The sequence below is a fragment of the Buteo buteo genome, chromosome 14 (genome assembly GCF_964188355.1).
Source record: "Buteo buteo chromosome 14, bButBut1.hap1.1, whole genome shotgun sequence".
Classification (NCBI taxonomy): Eukaryota; Metazoa; Chordata; class Aves; order Accipitriformes; family Accipitridae; genus Buteo; species Buteo buteo.
This window is the reverse complement of record NC_134184.1, coordinates 32836583-32860395: the sequence shown is the minus strand read 5'-3', so window position 1 is coordinate 32860395 and position 23813 is coordinate 32836583. Positions and strand designations below refer to the sequence as shown.

General features: G+C 41.2%; 1 protein-coding gene across 1 annotated transcript; it reads right to left on the bottom strand.

Moving 5' to 3' along the window:
- Positions 1–439: 439 nt before the first annotated feature.
- On the bottom strand, positions 440–21010 carry SERPINE3 (serpin family E member 3). Its single transcript, XM_075045846.1, has 8 exons — positions 20752–21010; positions 16194–16427; positions 14715–14912; positions 9951–10149; positions 8761–8861; positions 5284–5370; positions 2902–2985; positions 440–480 (listed from the first exon to the last, which is right to left on the bottom strand). The coding sequence occupies exons 1-8, from the start codon at positions 21008–21010 to the stop codon at positions 440–442; spliced, it is 1203 nt and encodes a 400-aa protein (XP_074901947.1).
- Between the last annotated feature and the right edge of the window lie 2803 nt (positions 21011–23813).

Here is a 23813-nt window from a genome sequence, read left to right as displayed (position 1 = left end):
TTGACTTCAGGACAGGGAAATAAAGTTGTGCATGAAAAATAACATGTATAACAAAGTTTTCTTGTGGGATGCTTTCTTTCAGATGACCTACATACTCTGCAACCGTCAAGCTGACTTTAGCCATGATGAAGTTAGCAGAAGCTGTTGGCCCATATTATTAAACATTTAGGTGGCAAAATCTGTTCAGTATTTCCTCAAATGTTTATATGCTTACTTTCTTTGCTGTAGTTGTGCTGCTAATGATTCCTAGCCAGCTGTAAGTTTCCAACAGCATGTACGAGGTAATAAGGTAGTGGAGGGCTTGCTCACCCTTATTCCTGCAAAAGTGGTGTTGTTTAAAACAGTGTTTTTAATAAATAGATATAACGTAGCCTTTAATTTCATTGAAGGAAAGCTCACCATAGGAGGAATAGAAGACAGCATATTTGTCTAGTGTTTATTACGAAGGATTTGTAACTCTTCCTATAAAGAATACTGAACCTGTAAATGAAAACAGTATTAACATTATTTCAGTTTGGGATGATATTTTCAAAGTGTAGTACCGTTTACATACATAAATTAAGCACAGAACTAGCAGATTTGTGATTATTCATTACTGGTATGGAAAAATGGACTGCAATTGCATGCTTGCCTTAGAATAACTTGAACATTTCTGTATTAAAAATGAAGAGGCCTTTCCAAATAGTTGGTAGCCCAAACCAGAAATTTTCCAAAACCTGAAACTGATCCAGACCATTGGCTAAAGAACCACTTTTGAACTGAGCAAAACAGCCTAAATTCATTCCTTTGTCTTGATATTGTAGTTACAGAAGAGATTATTGCAGCCCCTTGAATGAAATCACTGTGTCAGATTCATCAAATCTGTGGTTCGGTTTGCATTGCTGTTACCTTGCCTGTCCTTCGAAAGGAATGCATTCAAACCTGAAATTCAGATTAAAGAAACCCAAACTTTTTCAATTATTTCAGGCAGATCTATGCTATTTTAAGTCTTGGAAAATATATTTTTGCTATTACTAGGAGACTGATGCAATGAAGACTTTTGATCTACATAAAGACTCATTGTGATCTTTATGGGGATAGTATCTTTTAAGTACCTCTAGGTTAATAAAATGTGTTAAAAGCAGATCTTGTTTACCATTTCCCCTGTTCATACCTGAACAACTTCAGTCACCAAGTCTGAACAAACAAAATGACTCAATGTTTTCACAGTTTTCACTTTTTGCATTAAAAAGCTTAAATTACAGAAATCTATTTCTGATTTTGAGTTGATTGGAAGGTATATATTTTTTTATGCTTCACATAAAAATTCTGGTTTACAATCTGATTTCCTTCCTATTTATATAATTTATATATATACTATAAACTGAGCAGTTTTATTCACCGAAATCAGTTTGTTCTTAATCCTGAAGAATCTGTGGCTCAGGTTTCATAGATCAGCTTTCAGTGACTTTTTTTTTTAAAATTCTGTATTTGCCAAGTAAAAATACTTTTATTCATTGCATGGTAATGATTGCCAAAGCATATTTAAAATAAAACCCCCACCAAGGTAGTGCTTTTCTCTTTAAAAGATGTGTTTGCATTTTGGTCAAAGTTTAAGGTACAGGTTTCTAAAGCAGAACGTTATGTACACCGGTATTCACTGACTAAGAGAAAGGTGTGTGTTGCTTGGAAGCAGGTAAGGAAAATTATTCTTTTTGGTCTTCTTGCCAGGCCTCAGTGTTTTACTGAACCCTATAAATGGCATATGTTCCCTGGAAATCTAAATGGACATGAGAGAGAAACTTGGTGGTTTGAAGGATTTTTAGGAATACTTAAGGTGCAAGTTTACTGCACTGCTAAGAAGGGTAAGAGTTGTTGGAGATGGCCTGGTGCTTCGGGGGAGCGAACACCTGCTAGATGGTTCATAATGCAGTTGTTCTTTATTATTGCCAATGAGCTATATGTGTTTTCCTTTGGCAGAGATTCTGGGGTAACTTAGATGATTGGACATCTGAAATGAGACATAGTCTAATGCTGAAGCCAAAAGAGCGCCGTGATGCTTCACTCTTCCAGACATGCTCTGCAGTTTTGTTTGTTTGTTTTGGGGGCTGGAGGAGCTTCTTAGCAAGAAAAAGTTTTCAGTTGCAAAAGAAACATGTATTTTTTGACAGCTCCTTGCAAAAGTGAAGATACAAGTTAAGCTTTTTGCAGAACTAAGTTACCTGATTACATACAGTGAATATCCACGGCTTTTGGTAACCTGGATGTCTTGTGAGGATATGAATTAGTGAAAGGTCCAGATGTGTAAAACTACCTCCTTGAAGGTGTTGCTATTCAAGATACGAGGGAGGAGAAATTTGCTTCTGCATATCCTGAGCTGTAGCTGGGCAAAAGATTGTTGGTCTTCAGAATTTCTGAGCTATCTCCCTAGAAACTTCTGAGGTAGGAATTAATACAGGGAGTTTCAGGTCCTGGTACCTATAGGTTGCTGTGTGCCATCAGTGTAGGCATGAGTAAGTTTCATTTATAGGGAAAGATTTCTATTTTAACTTCAGATATGAATCCAGCTGATCCAGCCCATTTGTAATTTGAATTACCCTGTGGAGGTTGGTCCCTAATCCTGGGGCATTTAAGATCTGTAGGACCTTTCTAGTGCCTATGATTATGGTAGAAATCTTTTTGAGCACATACTGCATATACATAGAAGAGGCTAATCTGGCTTCCCTGACTTCTATTACTATCATGCATTCTTTTTAAAGAAATTAAACTGTATTCTTTATGCTTTAAAAACCCTAAACCCACTGTTTCCATGGTTGTTGAAGTTCCTGAACTGAAGAATGGCACGCTATTTACAAAGACCTTGTTACTGATTTCAGTGCTACTTGTGAAGGATTCAGCTACTGAAACACAGAGCACGCATACCTGTATTAGCTTGTCTCAGGAAAAACGTGAAAGGTCTGTCTGCTTTGAAAATAGGCGTTCGAGATCTTTTTAGTAATACCATTGCTGTAATGCAACAAAGAAAACGTGAGTAAAATGTGTCTGTTTTCTTCCCACCTTCTGCACAGTGCCCTCGAGCTCTGATGTTTGAGTATGCTGAGTTTTGAGTTCCTCCTCTGCTTTCAGAATAAACCAACAATTTTATTCAACAGTGAAATCAGTCTGGGTGGATGAACAAGTCAAGTGTTGTGAGACTACCTGCAGGTGATTTGTGTGTATTTCATTGCTGAAGTGACTGTCTGGCTTTGGATTTCAAAGGTGATGTAATTTTTTGTTGTTATCACAGTCCTAACCCAGCTGAAGTCATACGATGCTATTGCCTAACCCGTTAGCCAATTCCTAGCTATGCTGTTCTGGTAAAAAAGATAAGCAAGGCACAAATGTAGTCCCTTTTCTAAATGGGAGACAAACAGCAGAGAAATACCTGTGTCATCCTGGAATTTCTCTGTCAGAGCTCTCAACAAAACGTAAGTATCCTTGATCTCAATTTATGACTGTCTTTCCTCTCTCTGGTTGTGGGTTAATTATTAGATGAAACAAAGAGTCCTTAAGAATTATGATGGCTCAGCTATTATTAAAATACATCTTGTTTAAATAAATTCTCCCTTGTAGCTACATAATATTAAGAATATGTTGTCAAAAAAACCCCAATGCTAAAAACCCCAGATTTGGATTATTTTTTAATGAGCATTTAAAACAATGGAATTAAATTGAAAATTCAAGTAAGACTCAGTAAAACTAGTTTGAGTGGCACTATTTCAGTGCTCCTAAAAAACCTGCGTACTTCAGCTTTCAAGCCACCATGTGACTAGTTCCAGAGCTTTTAAAGTAAACAATAAACATAGTTATACCTTTTTAAATCAGCTTCTTAGCTTGGTCTGGCTGGAGTTAAGGAAAGTTTTGGCATTGGTTTCAATGGGATAAAGGTCTGATGTCTGATTGCTATTACCCTTAGAGTTTGGTATGTAATTGAAGCCACCTAAAACCAGAAAAATTACTAAAAATATTAATTCCCCAGTAGAGATGAAAATTGTCCTAAAATTTAAAACTGTACAGCTCTGCAGAAAGGTTAACTTCGTTACATCAGATATGTACGTATGTACAGCACACATGTACAGCATGTGTTGTATTCAGAGTTGTTGCTAGAAGAATCCTATACTAAATCAAGTGTTCTCAGGTTCCTTTTGGCATTGTGACTGTGGGGTGTCTGCGGCGAGGGGAGGTGTACCTCCCAGGGCAGCTCCTGAAAGCAAGGAGGCCAATGAGGAGAAATGGGAGAGACCCAGGTCTTGCCCTGACCTGCAGTCAAGGACCACCAGCGTTTGCGGTGTGCAGGTGGAGCACATCTGTCGTGGGCACAGCCCAGGGAAGCAGAAAGGCGAGGTGTGAGTAACAATCACCCTTCTGCCGTGCTGATGTTTGAGCAGCTTGAGGACACGTTCAGCCTCCCAAGAGGAGCAAGCAAGTGGCAGTAATGCCGATGTAATCCACGCCGGGGTCTAGGGCTGCTTTTCATGCTGACTTGTAGCATCTCCTGAGGCTTCCAAAAGGGAAACAAAAAACCAGGGGCCTTCTTTGATAAGGCTCATGTGACCAAAAAAAGAAAAAGAAAAAAAAAGATGGGGATTGCCCAGCTCAGTAATGTTAGTTCCCCTGTTTTATGTAAATCATGATGGAGGATTCATATTGAGATGTCATTCAGCTTATGAAGGTCATTTATTGACTCTAGTCCTTAGCCGAGGTTTTACTCTGAGTCTCCTCACTCAGCCACGTGGGGCTGCTCACGTGGCAATGATCTGTTAGCAGAAGCTACTGCACATGAAGGTCACGCTTCAAAGTATGTAAGAAACAAGCCTGCCTTCATCTTCATGAAGACAAAACTTTCCCATCATTACCTTCAATACTACCAAAGAGATCATCTTCAAAAAACAAGCCCTGTAACAGTTCCAAAGCTATAGATAAAATGTTAGTAACTGTTTTTTCATTCTTTGCTTTTATGATCTGAGCAAACAGATTTAGCCAACAGAAAAATAAGTGGTTTATTTTCTCAAACTGGACTTTCCCTGAGCTGGTAAAGCTGGTTTTCACTTGCATCTTTACATATCAGCCGGAGATCAAAAATTAAAGAGTTCTTATGAACAATTACAAAGGTGAAATGGAAGTGTGTTAAATACAAAAGTTTAAATTTAGGTTAGGCATACATTTAAATGCTACCATGCTTCCCCCCCCCCCCAAAAGGCTAGTAGTTGTTTCTGTAGTGATAAGCTCCAGAAGTGAGAAGTAAAGTGTGTATATTTGATTTACCTGTAGCTCCTGATGCCTTCGTACCATCTTCTGTTATTTCAATCTCTGCTTTGTGAATAGCTTCTGAAATATAAAGACTATCTTGTCCTGCAAAAACCCAGAAATTAATATTAGTAGTTATTTTCTGAATTTCATTGTGAACAGGTTTTTGCTTTGTTTGTTTTAAATTCAGAATGCTTTTACCTTTTTTTTCTGCAGAATCTAAGGGTCACATAACTGTTAGATATTTCAGCTGGGCAACTAATTCAATCACTAAAACCAAACTGTGCTAAAGGCTGGCTGGGCCAAGGGATTCCAGTCCCTTGGCATTTAGCTGGAGCAGCAGTAAGTGCATCATTACCTGATGCTGCTGGACAAATAGTGCTGTATGCCTGGCCTCTGCTCTATTCCATTTTTAAAAAATGAAGCAAAAATTTCTAAAATATTCTGAAGATAGCACTGCTTACAAAATAATGCTTAGTGGAAGGAATATAATTTTAAAAAATGTTTAGTTTTCAAGGAATTCACTGCAGTAACATGAAGTACATTGCGCTCTACCTCACTACATGTGAACTGATGCCGAATACATCACGTGTCACATTATTAGCTTTTCTTCAGTCAGAAATTCCTTTCATTGGTTCCTTCAGCGCATCACATTCAGAAAGACAGCACAGTATAAACCTGCCTTTCAGTTGCTTTTTCTGTACCTGGCTTCTGCATTAGAAGATCCTCAGTTCTAATTTTGACATGACTCCTGATTTTTTGTACGTGTGCCTAATACGGGTGAGTGTGGACAACCTGGGCGTCTAAGCTAGCTTAATGTTACGGACTTTTTAGCTCAGCATGTAGCTGAGATAGTATGACTACTTTGGTTTTGGAACAGTGTGACCTTATATGTGGGTAACTTGGAGAATAAGCTAAAACACTCATGTGTGTCTTGAACTTCTCTGCCTAAACATGTCCTTTTGCTTGGTCCAAGTGCCTCGACTTTCATGTGAAACGTGGATCCTGCTTTCAGACAGGCAGTGAAGTTCTTAGGAAAGGATCACTACTGTGAATGCAGAGTTGGGGTGTTCTGCTTAAGGGCATTTCTGCTAGTGACTACTCATCATTCAGATCTGCTTTCTAGTTTGGGGGAAGGGGAATGACAAGATTTTGACTCTGTGTGTGTATCGGTGTAAACCTGGAAGAGCTGTGGGGTGTCCTCCGGTTTCTGCTGGTGGAGCCGGCTGCAGCCTGGCCCATTTCCAGTGATGTCTAGTGGTAGGAGCTGGGTTCAGGCTACAGAAGAGCATTGCTTTGACACAATATAGGAACATCTTTAGAGTGAGATAATGCATGAGAAAGGCAACGTTGGGTTGCTTTAGGGAAGACAGTGTGTCTTCGATCTCTGTATTGCTGACGGAGGGAAGCAGGTCCCTTGACAGCATGAGCAGGAATTGCGAATACCCTCTTCTCCCTCGTTTCTACCCATGTTTACCTACTCTTTCATCTTTATGACTTTTTTCCCCACTACATGGACAACAGTGGACTGAATGCTGAATGGGAATTACTAGTTTGAGAGGCTTCCAGGTTGTGGTGGAAAGCAAGGTTACACGGTGAAAGTCCAAACTAATTCACACCATGGAGACAAGGAATAAATTGAGGAACTGTTAGAAGGGAAATTGCAGAAAAACTGCTCTTCAGGAAGAAACAACAGGACTGTGACATAAAAGGGAGCTTGGAAAAAATTAATTTCAGAAAGATAGCAAGGTAAGTGTTACAAGTCTGCTTCTCCCCAGCTGACTGTGGAGGGCAGAAAGTGGGGAAGGTTGAGAGTTTTTTTTTCTTTTGTGTCTGAATCTGAGGATCGAGTCTGACATACAGGTGAAAACAAGGAAGTACTAAAAGAGCATTTTACCCATTTCTGTCTGAGTTTTGTAAGGTCAAAAATCTGGGATGGAAACAAGACAAAACTGAGGAAAGGCAGATTTTTTTTTAATTAGATAAATCTAACTTATTTTGGAGGAAAAAGAATAGAAGCTTTCAGGCATAAAGAAGCTGTTCCAGGTCTGAAACGAAGTAACATGTTTGTTTGCTAAATGTGATCTGAGAGTAATTATTCTGAAGATTACGGCTTCTGCTTCATATGGAAGAGGAACTGAAAACTTAACTGTTCTTTTTCCAACTGTATCTATTGGTTAAATAAGAGAGAAACCTTCCTTATAAACTGTCTCATGGAACTTGTAGAACACTATAGCTATAACCCTACTATTACACTACGTAACTGAGTAGTGTAAGAGAAGGGCCTCAACATATCCTTTAATCCCTAACCCCACCACGGGCAGGATCAAATACTTCTGTAAGCCTTACCCTGTATGACAAGAGCCATTGAGTTGTGTACATAGGAAAGAAGCTGCTAAATGAGGTTTTTTATGATGACGTTCATTTCCTCAAATTGTTTATCTTATATAACTAGATATTAACTTTATAAAATACATCCTTGTGCACTTTATCAGTATATTAACATTTGTTTGCAGTAAAAAAAGCAGGAGGCTTTAACAAAAAAGTGGTCAGTAACAAATTATTTTAATGTGCATCTCTTTGCAATTGAGATATATACCGCAACAGAACAATGCTATGTTCAATTTTAAAAGCGGCATTAAAAAAAACCATAAGTAACATGCCTTCTGAGGTTCATCCCAGGAAAGCTACCCTTCTGTAAAAGTAGGTTTGTCTGAATTGGAGGAATTTCATTTATTCGCTAACACATACAAGAATTGCATGAACTCTGCATCTCTCTGGGCAGCTGCCACTCTGAGTCTTTGCTATGAGCAGAAATGACTATGTTGAAATAATTTGTGTTGCTGGAAGTAGTCAAAAGAAAAAGAAAATATATAATTTGGATTCTTTTTCTGTTTAATATTAAATAGGGATAAAAATTTTCCAAGGAGTGGAATAATTTCAGACTTCCAAATCCAAGACAGTTTACAATCATAACACTAGTATTTTCACAAAGAGAAAGTGTAATTTAGTCCACTGGTCACTGGATTAGCAAGACAGCATAGTATGGGCATATGCCAATGTTGTTTGCCATGTCAGGAGCTGGAACACAGACTTGTTGGATCAGCATCCCTAACTGTTAAACGACTATTTAAAAACACAAATAGGAATGCAAGTTGTACTAAAGCATCCTAAATTTCTGAATAAATAACCGTTTTCCAGGCCTACACTGTCTTGTCAATTTTAATCTTCAAGAAAGGAGAAAAATAAGAAGAAAAAAACAAGCAAGACCAAAACCACCCCTGTCCCTTTCAGATTCCTCTTTCCTATGAAACAACAGCTCAAAATATAATTGCTAATAATAAAGTAGAACAGTTAAGTGTGAATTGTGTTTTAGATTTTCACAGAGGAAGAATTACAACTAGTTCAGAAGGCCCAGGTCTACTGAATCATTCAAATGTAAGAGTCTACAACTATTGGGTCAGTGATAGTTTTTTATTCCGTCAAGCCTCTTACCTGAAATGCCTTTAAAATTAGCAGTGATGGGATCAAATGCATCTCTAATTCCCAAGGCAGAAAAAACTGTCTTTAGGTCAAAAAGGCTTTGAATACTGAACCTGAAATTAATATGATAGATTTTATTTAAATGCGGGATTTGTAGTTTCATAGAGTTAAAAGGCAGAACAGATGCAGTTTATTTCAAGCCTTTGCATTTCATCCATCTATTTCTGTGTGAGCCCAATGCGTTCCATCTGATTAAGTGTACTTTGCAGAAAAGCAGCTCGTCTTCACCTGAAGACATTAACAGAAGGAATCTCTCACCTCAAGCTATTGCAATCAGACTGCCTCTCACTCTTCTTGACACATGAACTCTGCATTTCCCCAAGTGTCCTCTTTTAAACAATCTTTTTGGCTGTAGCAAAGGGGTCTTTGAAACATTTGTCAAAGATTAGCTTGGAGAAAAGGAATATTAATGTACAAATTGTTTTTCAGCGCTTCATTAACGTGAGGAATGCGTTGCAAGAGGTGCATAATGAAGCCCTTCCATGCTGATCCATACAATAGGTACAGCCACAAAAGGCCCTCCTGCACCTGATTCCTCCTGCTATGCAATTTCATTTGAATGGATGATAGAAAATATCTCCAGGATATGTGCATTTGCTAGCAACAGCGAATGACTAATGTGGAAAATGGATTGCTGAAACTTGCTTTGTGCACAGAAAGATGGGTGTGACTGGTAGGAGGCCCCAAGTTCTTTGTAGAATACTTTTGTAGTACACTAACAAGGTGTAAAAAGAAGCTATTGTGTTTTTTATAAAGGCTGTATATTTATTCTTCCTTAAGCAAAGAGAAAAATGGAGTGTGGGAAAGGGCCAGGAACATTTTTCTCTTTTAGATCCTGTAAAGGATTGTTATACCCCAAACAAACTTGAAGGAAAAGCTGTAGGACCAACTGAAATACCTTTTTTTGTTTGTTTGTTTTTGTTTTTTAAAAACAGCACAGAGCATACCAGAAAGTTTTGGCATTCCCAGCTCACCTCTTCATGGCTTAAGAAAGGGTTAGAGCTTTTCTCATCATGTGATGAATAACAAAACCAAAACCATCTCACTTGATTTTGCCTCACACATTGCTTGTGTCACTGCTATCACACACAATTCCGACCACTGAAGTAGTGAATCCATCTTGGAGCACTAACATTGCTTACCTAGGTAGAAAAATGTCCATCTTTGTTCTCTTTAAGCCGTTGGCCCAGAGGGTTATGGTTTTGGCAGAAAGGTGAGACTCAATCTGGGACAAAGCTGTTCTTTTGTGGCTGGGAAGCACTAGGAACATGCTGAGTTTCTCCCCCAGGTAAGGTAACTCGACCACGCTGAAACCCTCCAGAGCTGCAGTCTGGAACTGGCCTGTGGGTGGGCAGATACAGATCTTATTTCATCATTCGAGTGGGGAAAAAAAACCACCCCAAACCCAGAACGCAAGCCTGGGTCAGCAGGCGGTCCAGAACCCCAGGGATGGATAGAAGGGCTTGTCTCTAAGGCATGGGCTCTTGCAGCCAGCTCAGGCTGCTCTTAAGGCACGACAGTAGCTTGTCTAAACAGAGCCGATTGTGTCAAAATAAACAAGCAAACACACACGTAAATAAATATCTATATACATCTTGGCAGGAAAATGCCGATGACCGTAATAGTACCTGAAGCACTGTCTCAACAGAGCATGTAGTAGCTGTCCTCCTTGCTCAGAGTTTAAAACCATTACCGAGGCAATGACAGTAACTTTATGGTGACTGTTCCTGCAATGCTTGTTCTTTGAGTAAGCTTACTGTTTTCTCTGTGATTTCCATGTAATACCTTTCACTAAAAATTCACTACTAGAAGAAATGACAAAAACAAAATGAGGAGTGTCCTAGTGAATTAACTGAAACCTATTTTGCCTCATGTTTCCATCTTTACTACCTTTAAAAATCAGTTTTAACCTTATTTCAAGAAACAAATAGCTACATTAAACAATAGTTAGGCTTATGCTTATTTAAGCACCAAATTTCTTATTTTTGAAAATACAGGCCTAAACCGTATCAAAATCGGTTGAAGGTTATAAAAACTGGTTCAAAAGTAAGAGCTGGTGGGCTTCTGAACTTGTGATTAGCTATGCAACAATTTTTAACAGCCATTTTAAAGTACCATTTTAATTCCGTATGTCAGTGAACAATTACTCCAGGTATTTCTGATGGATTCTGTTATACACTAGAACAGATTCAATTATCACAATTTTACTTTCTGATTTTTTCATTTGCTAATCCAATAAATAGCATTTCAGAAAGACTCAGCAATAGATAGCAGGCCAGGAGTTAAAACACAAGTTGCAAGCAAATGACTTACCATTGCCATTGCCGCAGGCCATCCAAAATATTTAATTGAGTCCCTTTTCACCCAGCTGTAGTAGTTGTATCTTGTAGATACTCACACTTTTTGAGTCAGTGATTATAAATAACAGACTATAGGTAGCTCGTGTTCATAATACCTAAATATTTGCCAATAAATAAGTAGCTATAGGACATCTCAAATGTTTAGTGTACAACGTGTTTGTTTTGCAGATCTGGATTAAACAGGAATCATTAAGTGTTGATTATTCTGCTAGATTAAATTTTAGGCTCTTCGATTAGCCCTCCTGCCATGCAACATGGAGTGGGAACTGCGCTCTTAAAACCACCTCCCAGCACATGGATTCCTTTGCCAAGAAAAGATCTTCTGCTTTGTAACAGGCAAGCAGGGAAGATTTACGTTTGTAGCACACTGGACGTTGAGTGGGTGTGCTGATACTTTGAAGTCAGCATGTTGTGCAAAAAGGTTATACAGATCTTATTTGTTAATTAGAAAGAAAATCAAAGACTTGAGATTATTGAGTCAGAACATTTAGCCTTCCTAACTGGAACTGCTTTTGAGCACCGCATAAGAATTATATATATGCTAAATCAGTATTCAAATACAGTTAAATTGCTTGAAAAAATAAATATGTAACATAGCTGCAGTGTTTATAAGGCTTGTGTCAATAGTAATGTTGACATCTTCTTGGAGCAGTGTTAATTGTCCCCAGGCTGATTTGTTCTGTGTGGCCGTGTTAAAAGGATAAACACTGTTGTAAATACTGAGATCGATAACAGGCCACAGCTAATCTTTCTCACTCTGTGTTTTTATCCTGGTGGTAGACAGCTGCTATAATTTGATAATGAAGGAAAGTTATCTCATGCCCCTGTTTTGCTGTAGTAAACCTGCCTTTTGTATTAATTTCAAACTGATTTGTTAGAAATGTTTCTAGCATTTCCAGTGACAAAGACTGAATTGACCCTGTCAAATCTGACAATCAGCAAATTTTAAATGATCCCTCTCATTTCAACTTTCCTCAAAAGTCTCTCCAGCTGCAGAGGGCTCCCACATTTCAGACTGGATGAGAAGGTAATTCCAGTATTTTGGTTAACTTCCTTTTTCTGTGCAAATATTAATTAATTATTTCACTTAATATTTAAATATTAAGTAATTAATATTTAATTAAGGATAATAGGATGGAGTTCTTGTGTTTAGGCAAGTGGTCAGGCAAGCACAACTAACGATTTCACATCAAGTTTGCAAGGGCTTAGGAGCAAATCTGTGGTCAGTCTTCAGCTCAGCTGCTGGATTCCTGGTCACTGCTCTCTACCCAAGATCTCCACTTGTATATGCACTGGCAGCCCCTGCCTTCAGTCATCTTAGACCTCTCATTTCATCCCAATTATTTGATGGAACTGATGGGAAAGAAATAATCTGATGATGTAGCAAAGGATAATGGTGAGGTTTCTAAAGGAAATGAGGAAAGAACAGGAGGTATTACAACACCAGAGACAGAAACAAAGTTTAAAGTACTTGAGAGAGAAAAATAATAATCCTGGATGATCACCACCCCAGAATACGAAAAGAACTTGGATGTGAAATTGCAAATGTGTCAGCAGAGATTTTTAGTAGACCTATAGATTCAGTTCTCTGCCATGACTGGAAAACAGGAGTATATTTATAAAGAAAAAGAAAATGATCTGGGAACTTTTAGGTCTTTGTTTGAGATGTTTTAGAACATACCCTGGAGAAAAGAACAATCAAGTCACAGTGGGAAATAGAAAGGGAGGTAAATTGCAACATCAGGTAGACCCTAGCAAACACATCTATAAGCTTTTTTTGACTTGATAACTAACTTGATAAAAAGGCATAGATCCCACATCTAGTTTTAGATAAAACATTAAACATCATTTCACTCTGGCACTATTTACAGGTAGAAGTGGTGGCAATTAGAGCAAGAAATGAAAGGCAGCAAGCAGCCCCTTGAAGGGGAAACGACAATGAGCCAAGTTAAAGGTCTGGCTCCCAGGTTCAGAGGAGGTTACCAGTGGCTTTCCAAAGTATTGCCAACACTCAAGACTTTCATCAAAGACAAACAGTGAGGTTACCATGATGACCGGAGTGATGGAAATCAAACGATGGTCCGAAACCACAAAAAAAGTTTGTACCTGTGGAAGTTTCCCTCCCCTTGACATACCTAGGACTCATCAGCTGGAAAAAATGGAGAAAGAAAAAAGATCCAGGTGGAGTCAACCTTGAGTATCCACCCTGAGCTCATTCTGCAGCGCACTATGCAAGGTATTTTCAGCAAGTCATAGAAATACTAAGAGCATTTTATTGAGCATGGGTATGACCTCATTAAAAGTATTGTGTATGTTCCTGGTCACTTATTTTCAAGAAAGATTAATTTAAATTGGTAAAGTGCAGAAAAGGACTAGTAGAGAATTGGAGTAGCTGTTTTTTTAATAGGTTAGAAGAGCCTGGCATCTTCAGCTTAGCTACGAGGAAATTGAGAGGCAACTTGGTGACTGGCAAATACATTTGGGAGTAAATATCAAAGCTGAAGAGAAACTATTTAACTTAAAGGATAAAGCTGGCATGATGCTAAGAGATATAAATTGGTCCTGAAAAAATTTAGACTTGGAATTAGGAAGGTTTTTACCCAAGTGCAGTTCTGAAATTTAGGGTAGGAGGAAAAGGAGCTTTTTATGTTTTGAAAGAGATTGTAGAGCTAAATGGAAGAATTCCTGATGGTAGAAAATTAAGCCTACAGCATGAGTTCTCCTGTCAGTAACCCACATACTCCAGGCCTTTGAAAGGAGCATACAAATAAATGTTTGATCTGTATTTATACTGTTTTAAGCCCATGCTGAGAGCATCTGCTGATTGGGTACAAGTGCCATAAAAATTTCTCTCCCTTTTGTTGCAGAATTTGGCCCTGAAGATTTGCAGTTTTACCCTAAAGCCTTGGAGAAAAGCTGTGACCAGAGGCAGGAGGGATGGGGGTGCAGTGCTTGTGCTCCTGGTGACCTTATCTTCTGTCTGGTGCTCACAAGCTCAAGGGACAGCGATCGGGCGGAAGGGCACAGAAATTTCTTACCCACCCCACAAATCAAATTGGTAGGAGCTTAGTCTTGTTTTAGTCTTAACTGCTCCTCTGTCATGGGATCAGATATGCCTCCCAGGGTCCTCCCTTCCTAGGCAGCTTTATTTAACAAGCTCCCTGCTATTGCAAAGGACTTTGTATACCAAGGTACGTCTAGTCTCTCCTGTTCCCTTCTCCTGGCATGTTATCTCAGTGCCTTTCGGTTGTTTGCTATAGCTGACAAGTTCGTTATGGAGTGCTGGGAGGTGTTGGTCTGTGAGGGATGGGTCATGGACAGTAGTTATTTTAGGACCCATTTTGAACCCAGGATCTGTTTCAGAATTGCCTGGGATTATAAGGAGTCAATTCAGTCACCCAGGTGGTCTCTTTGTTTGATGGGATTTCTTCTGAGACTTCTCCAGGCTGGGAAAATAACACATCTTAGTGTGGTAGCTGTGGAATTTAAATAAGTAAACCTGTTCCATGTTGTACAGAAGAGCATATCTGGATCAAGGACAGTTACCGTAGTTAACTTCGGCTGTGTGATGCATCATGGGCACTTTCAGGGTTGAGCCCTCCGCCGTGGTAAAAGGCAACATCTGCGTATCCATAAAGGAAAACTTCTTTTGCCACGTGCTTTTGAAGTACATGGTGCTCACCAGGGCAACCTGGCTGAGCGGCGACCCGGCGCTCTCCAGCGGCATGCTGCGCACATCCCCATCTGCAGGGAAAAGAGACGGGGAGGGGGACACACGCCGTCCTGCTCGCCCAGGCCTAAAGGCCAGGTCTCTGTGAGTAAATAAAGCGTGTCGGGACCGTTCTCCGTCCCTAAGGGCAAGAAGGAGAGCTCACAAGGCACCGCCAAACACTCTGCCTTCCCCCCCCTGCCTGCATGCGGACCTCATTGGGGTTGCCTGTTGGTCCATGCTCTCCCCCGAACCAAGCTCCAGTGAGTCCATGCCAAGGGGCAAAGTCGTGCCAGGGCTGTGCTACGCACTGGACCGCGTCGAGGACAGCAGCCCGGTGCTCAGTGCCGTGCCCTGGCCCTAACTGGGCTTCTAGCCTAAGTGTGCCCACACATCTTTGGTGCCAGAAATCCCTCATGAAATGGATTCGTGCTTACAGATTGCTTTATGAAGTAACGAAGCCAAACGTAGCTCATATCCTAATTCTCCCTCTCTCTTATTCAGCTGGCAGTTCGACTGATCCTGCTTTGGGTATCTCAAAGATTTTTGAAAGTGTGATCCCCTTTTAATTCCTCAATACTGGTATGTGTACCACAGTGTGAACTCCCATTTTAGTTCCTGCTTCTAGAGCAATACTTTTCTATCATGGATCACTTATTACAGTTCATTTGAGAAGGATAGAAATTATTTTTTTGATAGCAGCTTTAATGTGTGTGTTTAACGTCACTTTACATGTTGATGGCCAAATTAACACTCATGTAACTGGAGTCAATGGGGCAAATTGGGGATTGATTTGGTCTGCTGCTTCTAAGGACTTAGTTTTTCAATTATTTTTTCATTAACACAGAATTTAATTTCATTACTTTTCTTGCTTGTGTGGAAAGTAAGTTTGTTTTATTTCCCATTTTGACTTTTTAAACTCAGAGTCTGATTGCTGAGCTTACGGCCCTGCCTGTTCCCTGCAGCAGCATGAAAGTGTTCAACACAGCAAACTCAGTCCATGGGGAATTTGTCTGCTCCTCATTAAAACTGAAAATACTGCAAAGGATTGCCACTTTAAAAATGAGAGGAACAAGGCCAAGCGGTTACCAGCTTGATACCGCAAACTCATACTCACAGATTCAGACCTATTCCAGCTCTTTCCTCACATTAGAAACGAGCATCAGCACAAGAATTAGATGTTGCAGCACTCAGCTTTGGTTTGGACAACACAGAGTGTGGCAAAAAACTTTATCCTTGGTTAAATACAGGTTCTCTCGTTACTCTTATTTTACATTTTATTCATGTGCAATCCCTCTCACGGGCTGTTACGTTACCTCCAAGGTTACCGGTGATCCATTCCTGTATTTGGGCCGCGGTTCTGTTAGGGTCCGTGAAGTTGCTTTGCTGCAGGCTGCTGTTTGCCCATCGCACAGCACGTGCAGTGAAGATGGGCGAGAGCTGCACGCCGGCGTCCACGAAGAAGGAACATGCCAGCTGAACCGCCGTGCCTTGGCTGGAGTCGGTCTCTCCTTTGTACACGGTGTGCAAGAAATCCTGGACACTTTCATCTGCCAGGTGAGAGAGAGGGAGAAAATGCAATTACTGTGTTGAGGCTAAGGACAGCAGAGCTTGCACCAGGGCTCAGCAGCTCTCAATTCCAGTGCTGGCACCAGTGTCCTCTGAAAGTTAAACCACTGTAACAACTGAAGCACCCTTGACTTCATGGGGTATTACTGTTAAGCACTACCATCAAGGACGGTGACAGACTGGGCACGGGAAGGTACTCTTCGTGTTGCTGTAGAAATCACTCTACTGCAAATATGTCAAGTGGCCGATTTCGCATCAGGCTCACACCTCCATGCAAACACAGCTCTTACGGTTCATAAGGAACATTATTTTCTTTTGGGAGGTCGCTGGGTTCCCGTCAGTGAGACCCAGCGCCTCTGGTCGAGACTGGCTGAGCTGCTGATGCCCCAGTACCGCTGTCTCCTTCTGCCGTTGTGGATGCCCCCCACCCCAGAAGGGCATCTCCCTGACTGCCCCACGTCTGTCTCTGCTACCCTTGGCCCTCGTGTTGTTTTGTTTCTTCAAGGATGGTGCCCCAAACTGGCCCAGTATTACAGACAAGCCCTGGCAATGCTAAGTAGAGCTGATGGGTTTCTTCATGTGTGTTACAAGCAACTTTCCTCTTTATATAGCCCACAACAGTGTCTGCTTTTTCTGAAGTAAAATTATATTTCCCATTCAATATTCTTTTTTTTAAATTCCTACAAGCCCTCAGATCCTTTCCTAAAAATCTATTCTTTGGCTCATTGTTCCCCAATTTGAATGGCTGATTATTCCTTCTAGATGAAGAATCTTGCACTTGTCCTTATTGAATTGTGTCCTATTCACTTCACGCATTTCTCTGATTTGCTGGGATCCTTCTGAATTCTATTCTCATCTTCCAAAATGCTGGTAGCAACTATGAGCTTGGTGCCATTCAAAAAGTCAGTAATGTATTCTCTAGTTCATTGTCTACTAATGAAAATAGTTGAATAGTGCCCCAGTCTCCTGTTCCTGGGGTGCTCATGGTAGTTCATAGGAATGGTTTGGGTTGGAAGGGACCTTTAAAGGCCATCTAGTCCGACCCTCCTGCAATGAGCAGGGACATCGTCAACTAGATCAGGATGGTGGTGGCTTCTGTGGCGGGTACAAGGTTGAGGTGTGGGCCCAACAGGAACACGAGTCCTGCAAACTTAGGGGATCTTCTGTTTTCAAAATCACAAAGTTTCTAGTAGGCTCCCCCAAAGGGTGATTTAGCAGCTGTTTCTGGCTGTCATTATTTTGCTCACTGTAGTGGTTTGTGATGGGATGGTTCATGCCGAGGTGACCTCCTGAGGCCTGGGACTTGCACCCAGCCTGAACGATGTTGGTGGGCTCTGTGTCAAATCTCCTCAAACTTTGTGTGTTTGCGGTTCAGCCCCTTTCCCATATCCCTTGTTGTGCTCTGGAGGAGACTTGCCTACATCCAGCCGATAAAAATCTTCTTGAGATTGTTACTCGCCTTTAAGATGTTTCCAGCAGGTTCCTCCTCCCATAAATAGGCTTCCTCTGAGGACTGGGAAGTGTCTGGAGCTTGCTCTTCTTCAGCAGGACAGCAGTGTCTCTTGGCTCTGCAGGACCGCCAGGATCTCTCTGCTTTCCCCAGGGAAAAGGCACCAGGTGTCCCAATTTCTGTGTGAAACCTAAGCAATAAATTGCCGTCCACCGTCTCCAAGAGGGGTCTGTATCGTACCCCTCGCTTCTCCAGGGTGCCGTACTTGGCTCAGGTGTTCCTCTGCCTTGGCCTGAAACTGTGGGGTGCCCCAGGCAGCCCTCAGCTATCCAGCTCCCCGTGGGCATGGCTGGGCTCACCGTCATGGCCCTGGCTGGAAATTTTGGTTTTGACTCCAGGGAGACCTTAGGCCAAGGAAGGCATCACCCAGTTTCTCCAGATGCCTGTGGGTACAGGCAGCACTGGATGGGAGTCAGGCTGGGCTGCCAGCCGGGACCTGGGGTTTTGGGGTGGTTAACTGGGGAAGGATCCATCCCGCCTGGACCACCCTGCCCCAGGCTGAGCATCGGGTCTACTGGTTTCTACCACCCCAGAATCCGGTGAGTGTTTTCTTACCTAAGAGTGCTCCTTCAGTAACCTGCAGGAAGACTAATCACCTGTGGGAAGTTTTGTATTAACATTTAGATCTATTACCCTTTAAGGGATAAAATATTGAACTACTTGAACAGATGTCAAGAAAACTCACACGGCCTGAGGCGTAAAGTGCTTTTCTCGTGTGTTTTGCATTAGTGCGGGAGCATTTGGCAAGCTCTCTGGAGGACGTAAGAAATCAAAGATGGTAAATTGGAAGCAGATGTTAACGTGAGGTGGGGTATCCTGAGCTTGTAACTTCGGTCCTATCAAAGTGCTTAGCTAACCAAAGTCCTGAATTCCTACTTGGAAAACAGTTCAAAATTGCTTTAGAATACTCTACCCTCGATAAAATAAAACAGCAAGAAGAAAGCATTTTAAAGCATGTCATTTTGTCTGTGCCGTCTAGAGAGACATCCCTTTATACATTGTTTTTCTTAGTACTAGAATAAAGGTGAACAAATCTTCCAAACATTAAAAGAAGATTACAAGTGCATGTAAGAGCGGATTCTCCATGAATAGTGAATGAACCATCAATGTTTTCATTGTTTTCAGCCTGCTAAGATTTTAACCACATTCTTCATTATTGTTTAAGACAGACCAACAGAAACATTAATGCAAACATCTAATGGAAGAAAGGAATTTTACCAGATATGGGTACATATTTGATTTGGTTTTACTCATCAGATAGGAAATTTGATCTAAGCATTTGATTTATTTATTTGATTTAAACCATTTGAGGAAGTGGTTTCCTTCTCTGTCACTGGAAATGTGCTGTTATAACTCAATGGCAATAGATCCCATCCTACTTTATTTTCACATTCGTGCATTAGTATTATTGAAAGCCAAAGTGCATGTGGCTTGTGCCACAGACAACTGAAATGGAGATAAAGTGTCTGCTTGATATGGTGTGCCACATGAGAAGAAGTAAGGCAGCACAAGAGAGCTGGCAGGTTATTAACAGCCTCTGCACTTCTCGTTGTTACATTTTGTGTGGAGAGCTGTGCCTGAATTTCACTGTGCAATATTATTTTTAAGGTTTGTTCTTAATAACTGAGCCCCTAATGACCAGAAGTGTCAAGCAAGGTATAATCCTTGTATGAATTAATGTTGTTTAAAATTACCCTACTGAATTTACAGAAACAGGAGTCTTATAGGCAAGGCTTCATTGTATCAGCTGCTCATGATATAGGTGCGCCGTCCTTCTGTCAGTACACGCCGCTGTATCTGTGTGTATCAGCCCGAGGTGGCTCTTACTGCTGTGTTGGGTTTGACTATCAATGCTATACAGAATGGTAATGGTGATTGAGGCAGGTTACGGCACAGGACAGTGAAATTGCTGTAGGTTTTGTCTTCATACGCTGAAAGTAAATTTTATGCTGAGAAATAGCAGTGTCATCTCTATACATAAGTCTTGTATGTAAGCTGCAAATTTTGAAGATGAGGCAGTCATCTGCTTTTCATAAACATTGTGCCCATAATGTAAAATAGTTTTTGACATGTGATGTGAATGGTAGGATAATCCAGAGCTAAAACGAAAACAGCATCCTTAAATTCAGCTGACTTAATGTTAGATTTTAAGACATCTGCCTTTTCCATATCCCTTCCAGATTCCCAGTGAGTTTTTATTTTAGCCTGCTTTCAGGGAAAGATGCAATTGCACCATCCATCTGTCAATGTATATATCGCTCTGCCAGTCTCCTTCTAATAACTTTTCATCTTTTTGGCCAGTTGTAATAACATTAGAAAAAGGTGCAAAATCTTAGAGATAATTCAATTTCTATAGGTTTCATAAAATTTTTTAATGGGCTAGGAGAGAAAATGTAAGTGGGATAGGAGAAAAAACGACTGTCCTCTGCCTGGCACTTCCTCGCAGAGGACACAGAGGAGGCCAGGACACAACGACAAACCTCTGGGAAACCAGGAACAATTCTGCTGCTCATGGAAGGAGCTTTTCTAAATGTAGTTGTATTTCAGTGCAGTAAAAGAGTACGCACTGCTCAAGAAAAAAGAGGAATATAATGTGTATCAAATACTGCCTTGAGTTTCCTTTGTCCAGCTGATACCTGGCTATCAAAGATGGAGAAAACACTCCTAAGCTACATCTTGCAGTGAGACAGAAGACAGAAGTTTAGTATGATGTGTGCAATTGCTGTCTCCTTAGTAAAGCTGTGAATTTATTGCAAAATGTGAGACAAGAAGTATTTTTTTAAGCAGTACATTACCATGAATGTTGTATCCTAGGGCATCCTTCAGCTCCGTAAAGGTATTTCCTTGAGCTCCGAGCTGCAGCAGCTCCAAAGAAACAGCCACGCTTGCTGGAGAGACTACCAGATTGGTTCTGTTCTCTGCTTCGGATACATGCCGGTAGAGATTGATGGCAAATTCAGTCTTCAGCTCTTTCAGCTCATCATAGGAGATGCAGTTTCCTTTGGTTAACCAGCAGGCAGACAGGATATATGCAGAGAAGAAAATGGGCAACATGGAGGCGAGCTGGGAACACTCTCTGCCAGATAATCATACCTGCAATTAATAATAAAGATCTATTTAGAAAAGTAATAGGCTGAGCTGACAGAGGAACGTTCTCTTTCCATCAGTGTTAAGATATCACTTGCAATAGTAACGATCACTGTTAAAATACTTGTCCAGGTCTATCCAGTAGCTCTTGTCCTAACCCCCCCCCCAGGTGTAGGGACATGCTGGTGACGCTGGTGACTAACAAGAACTGAGTTTTCCAGAATGCTGTACCCATATAGGATGGTCGGCCATTTCAGTGCGTGGAGACACAGAGCCCCTTGGTTAAAAGGTCAGCTACCTGCACGTGTGATGGGACGCCTTAGTGCGGTCTCCGTGCTGCCGAGCACCCACAGCTCCGTTCTGGCCCCAGCAGAAAGGGGGTCACATCCAGCACTCCCAGAAGGAAGGCCACCCCTCGTGAGGTGCAGGTATCGAACTGGAGGTTCCAGTCTGGGCTTTAGATCCAAGTTGGCAAAAGGCTGGCTTCAAATTTCTCCCCCCAACCCCGATATTGCTTCTGTGAAATTTATCCCAGTGAAAAAAGGTTGTATTTGCAAAAGGCTCCAGTGCTTGCAGCACAAAGTCACCGCTTTGGATTTTTATGGGAAATCGAGCATTGGTCAATGTTATATTAAGAGACACTTAGATTCACATTTAAAGGAATAATGCTAAAATGACAGAATAGCTTTCTTTACAGAATTTCGCCTTTTGAACATCGTATGCAAGTATATTTTAAAAAATACTGCACCTTCTTTCACTTCAGGATTTCCTACAAATCTTTCTCCATGCCCTTTGCTCTAGAGAGCACCTCTAATGGCTCATATTTACTCACAGTTAGCTCTGTTAAATTGTCTTGCCTTTCTGTGTCCTTCTGGGTGTCTGAATGGAAGCTGTCTATGTACGTCTTGTCTCCTTCTTTAATAGGTAGTGGAGTAAAGACTAAGTCATGAGACTGCGTTTAAAGGGATAGTCAGTGATCAGAGTCTCTGTCGGCGATGTCTGTACCACTCTGTCCAAATTCCTGTAGGCTACAAGCTCTATGGAGAGCCAGGCAAAGCAGCATGCCACTGACCAGCAAATCCAAGGCAAGGAACAAAAAGGTACACATGGAGATACAGTCAGCAACTTCCTTGCAAGCCCTGCTCGAGCCTCATGAGACTTGTGACCTGCTGGTACCGAGCAAGGCATCTCCTATCTCTCTTCCCACCCCCCTCCTTCTTTTATATGAATTCCATTGATTCCTCTGCCACAAAGGGGAAGAGAAAGGGCTCTCTGTGTACCAGGCACACAGCTATTTTTTTTTTTCCCCCACTTTGAAACCTTATTCAGAAATCCCATGCAATTAAAATGTCTTTATTTGCCATTATTTTTTTTTTTTAATGCCATCCCAAATAGCAAGATTTTAATTCACTCTTTAGTTTCCAGGAGGAAAGGAACAACAAAGCGGTGCACTTGAAGGAGATCGAATGAGGAAGGGGTCGCTTTGAACGAACCGGAGGCAGAAGACCTGCGGTCGTGACTGCTTTAAAAGCAGTTGCAGCGGTTCATGGATTTCTTCATGTGACAGGATCAAATCCTGACTGTCATATTCACAGGTTCAGCCGCACAGCTTCACAACGGCACCTAAGGCAAGCGGGGTTTCAGCTTTAAAATGTGTGTAAAACTGCAGCTTACTGATCTTCATAGAGTTTGACATTAGACATACCCTTAGCTATTTTGCAGCATACATTCCTGTTGCAAATGGGAAAGACGACATGGGGGAAAAGGTCATTACAATCAAGCAATAGTGTTTAGGTGCTACTGTTTCATCCTTACAGAGAAGGAGCAGCCACACAATTGAATTAGGGCCCAAACGAGAATGAAGCAATGGGACTCCCTTATCTGCACTTGTGCTAGTCCTCTCTTTCTGCTCTTTTGAGAAGATGACAGAATAGACACTGGTACTGGGGTCTGGCTCAGGATCCTGGGGTTTAGACCACAATCCTGCTAGGACAGACAAAGGGCAAGAGTTTGGCCAGTCCCAGTCTTGTACAACAGACAGGGATGTGGCTTTTGCCATGGATTTCAATGGCAGTATCCTCATGCTGAAAATTACATTCAAGCTTAAGAGTTTTGCTGAATCAGGACCTCTCTGCAGAAGTTAACATTTATAGTATCCGCTGGATTGAAGATATATTCAGAGGGAATGAAATGGAGGCCACCAAGTGGAGCCCTCGAAGGGCTTGAAGCTGTCGTTAAATAAATTAGCTCTGGTCACTGGTGAGGACTGTACAGCTGGATTTGATGTGATGTTCCCAGAGGCTCCAGACCCGGTAAGACATTTCCTCTGTGCCCTGCTTGATACTCTCCTGTGGATTTATTAAGATTTGGAAGAAAGATAGGGAGCCCCTGAAGGTTTTAGGCATTACTGTCAAAAATTGACATTCAATTCCCACCCAGCAAAAATGTTGCTGTTCAGATTTGGGATAAGTATTTATGGAAGATGTAATTGAAAATTGGATCCAGCGTAAATGTGGTGTAGGGCAGCCTAGTTTCTGTGGGAAAGGGGAAAAAAACCATTCTGGGTCATGTCTCATCCCAGAGGGGACTTACTTAGAAATTGGGGCGTTTGTTTCAAACCCTTCCTCTCTGCACCTGATTTAGGAAAGGAAAGCTGTGAAGGAATCTTAGCAACAAAACCAGTGTTTGCAGACAAGGAGAGAGGACTTAAGAAAACTAAAAATGAATCAATGCTGTTCAAAGCAGCCATGGGGAATATGAAATGTGCTTT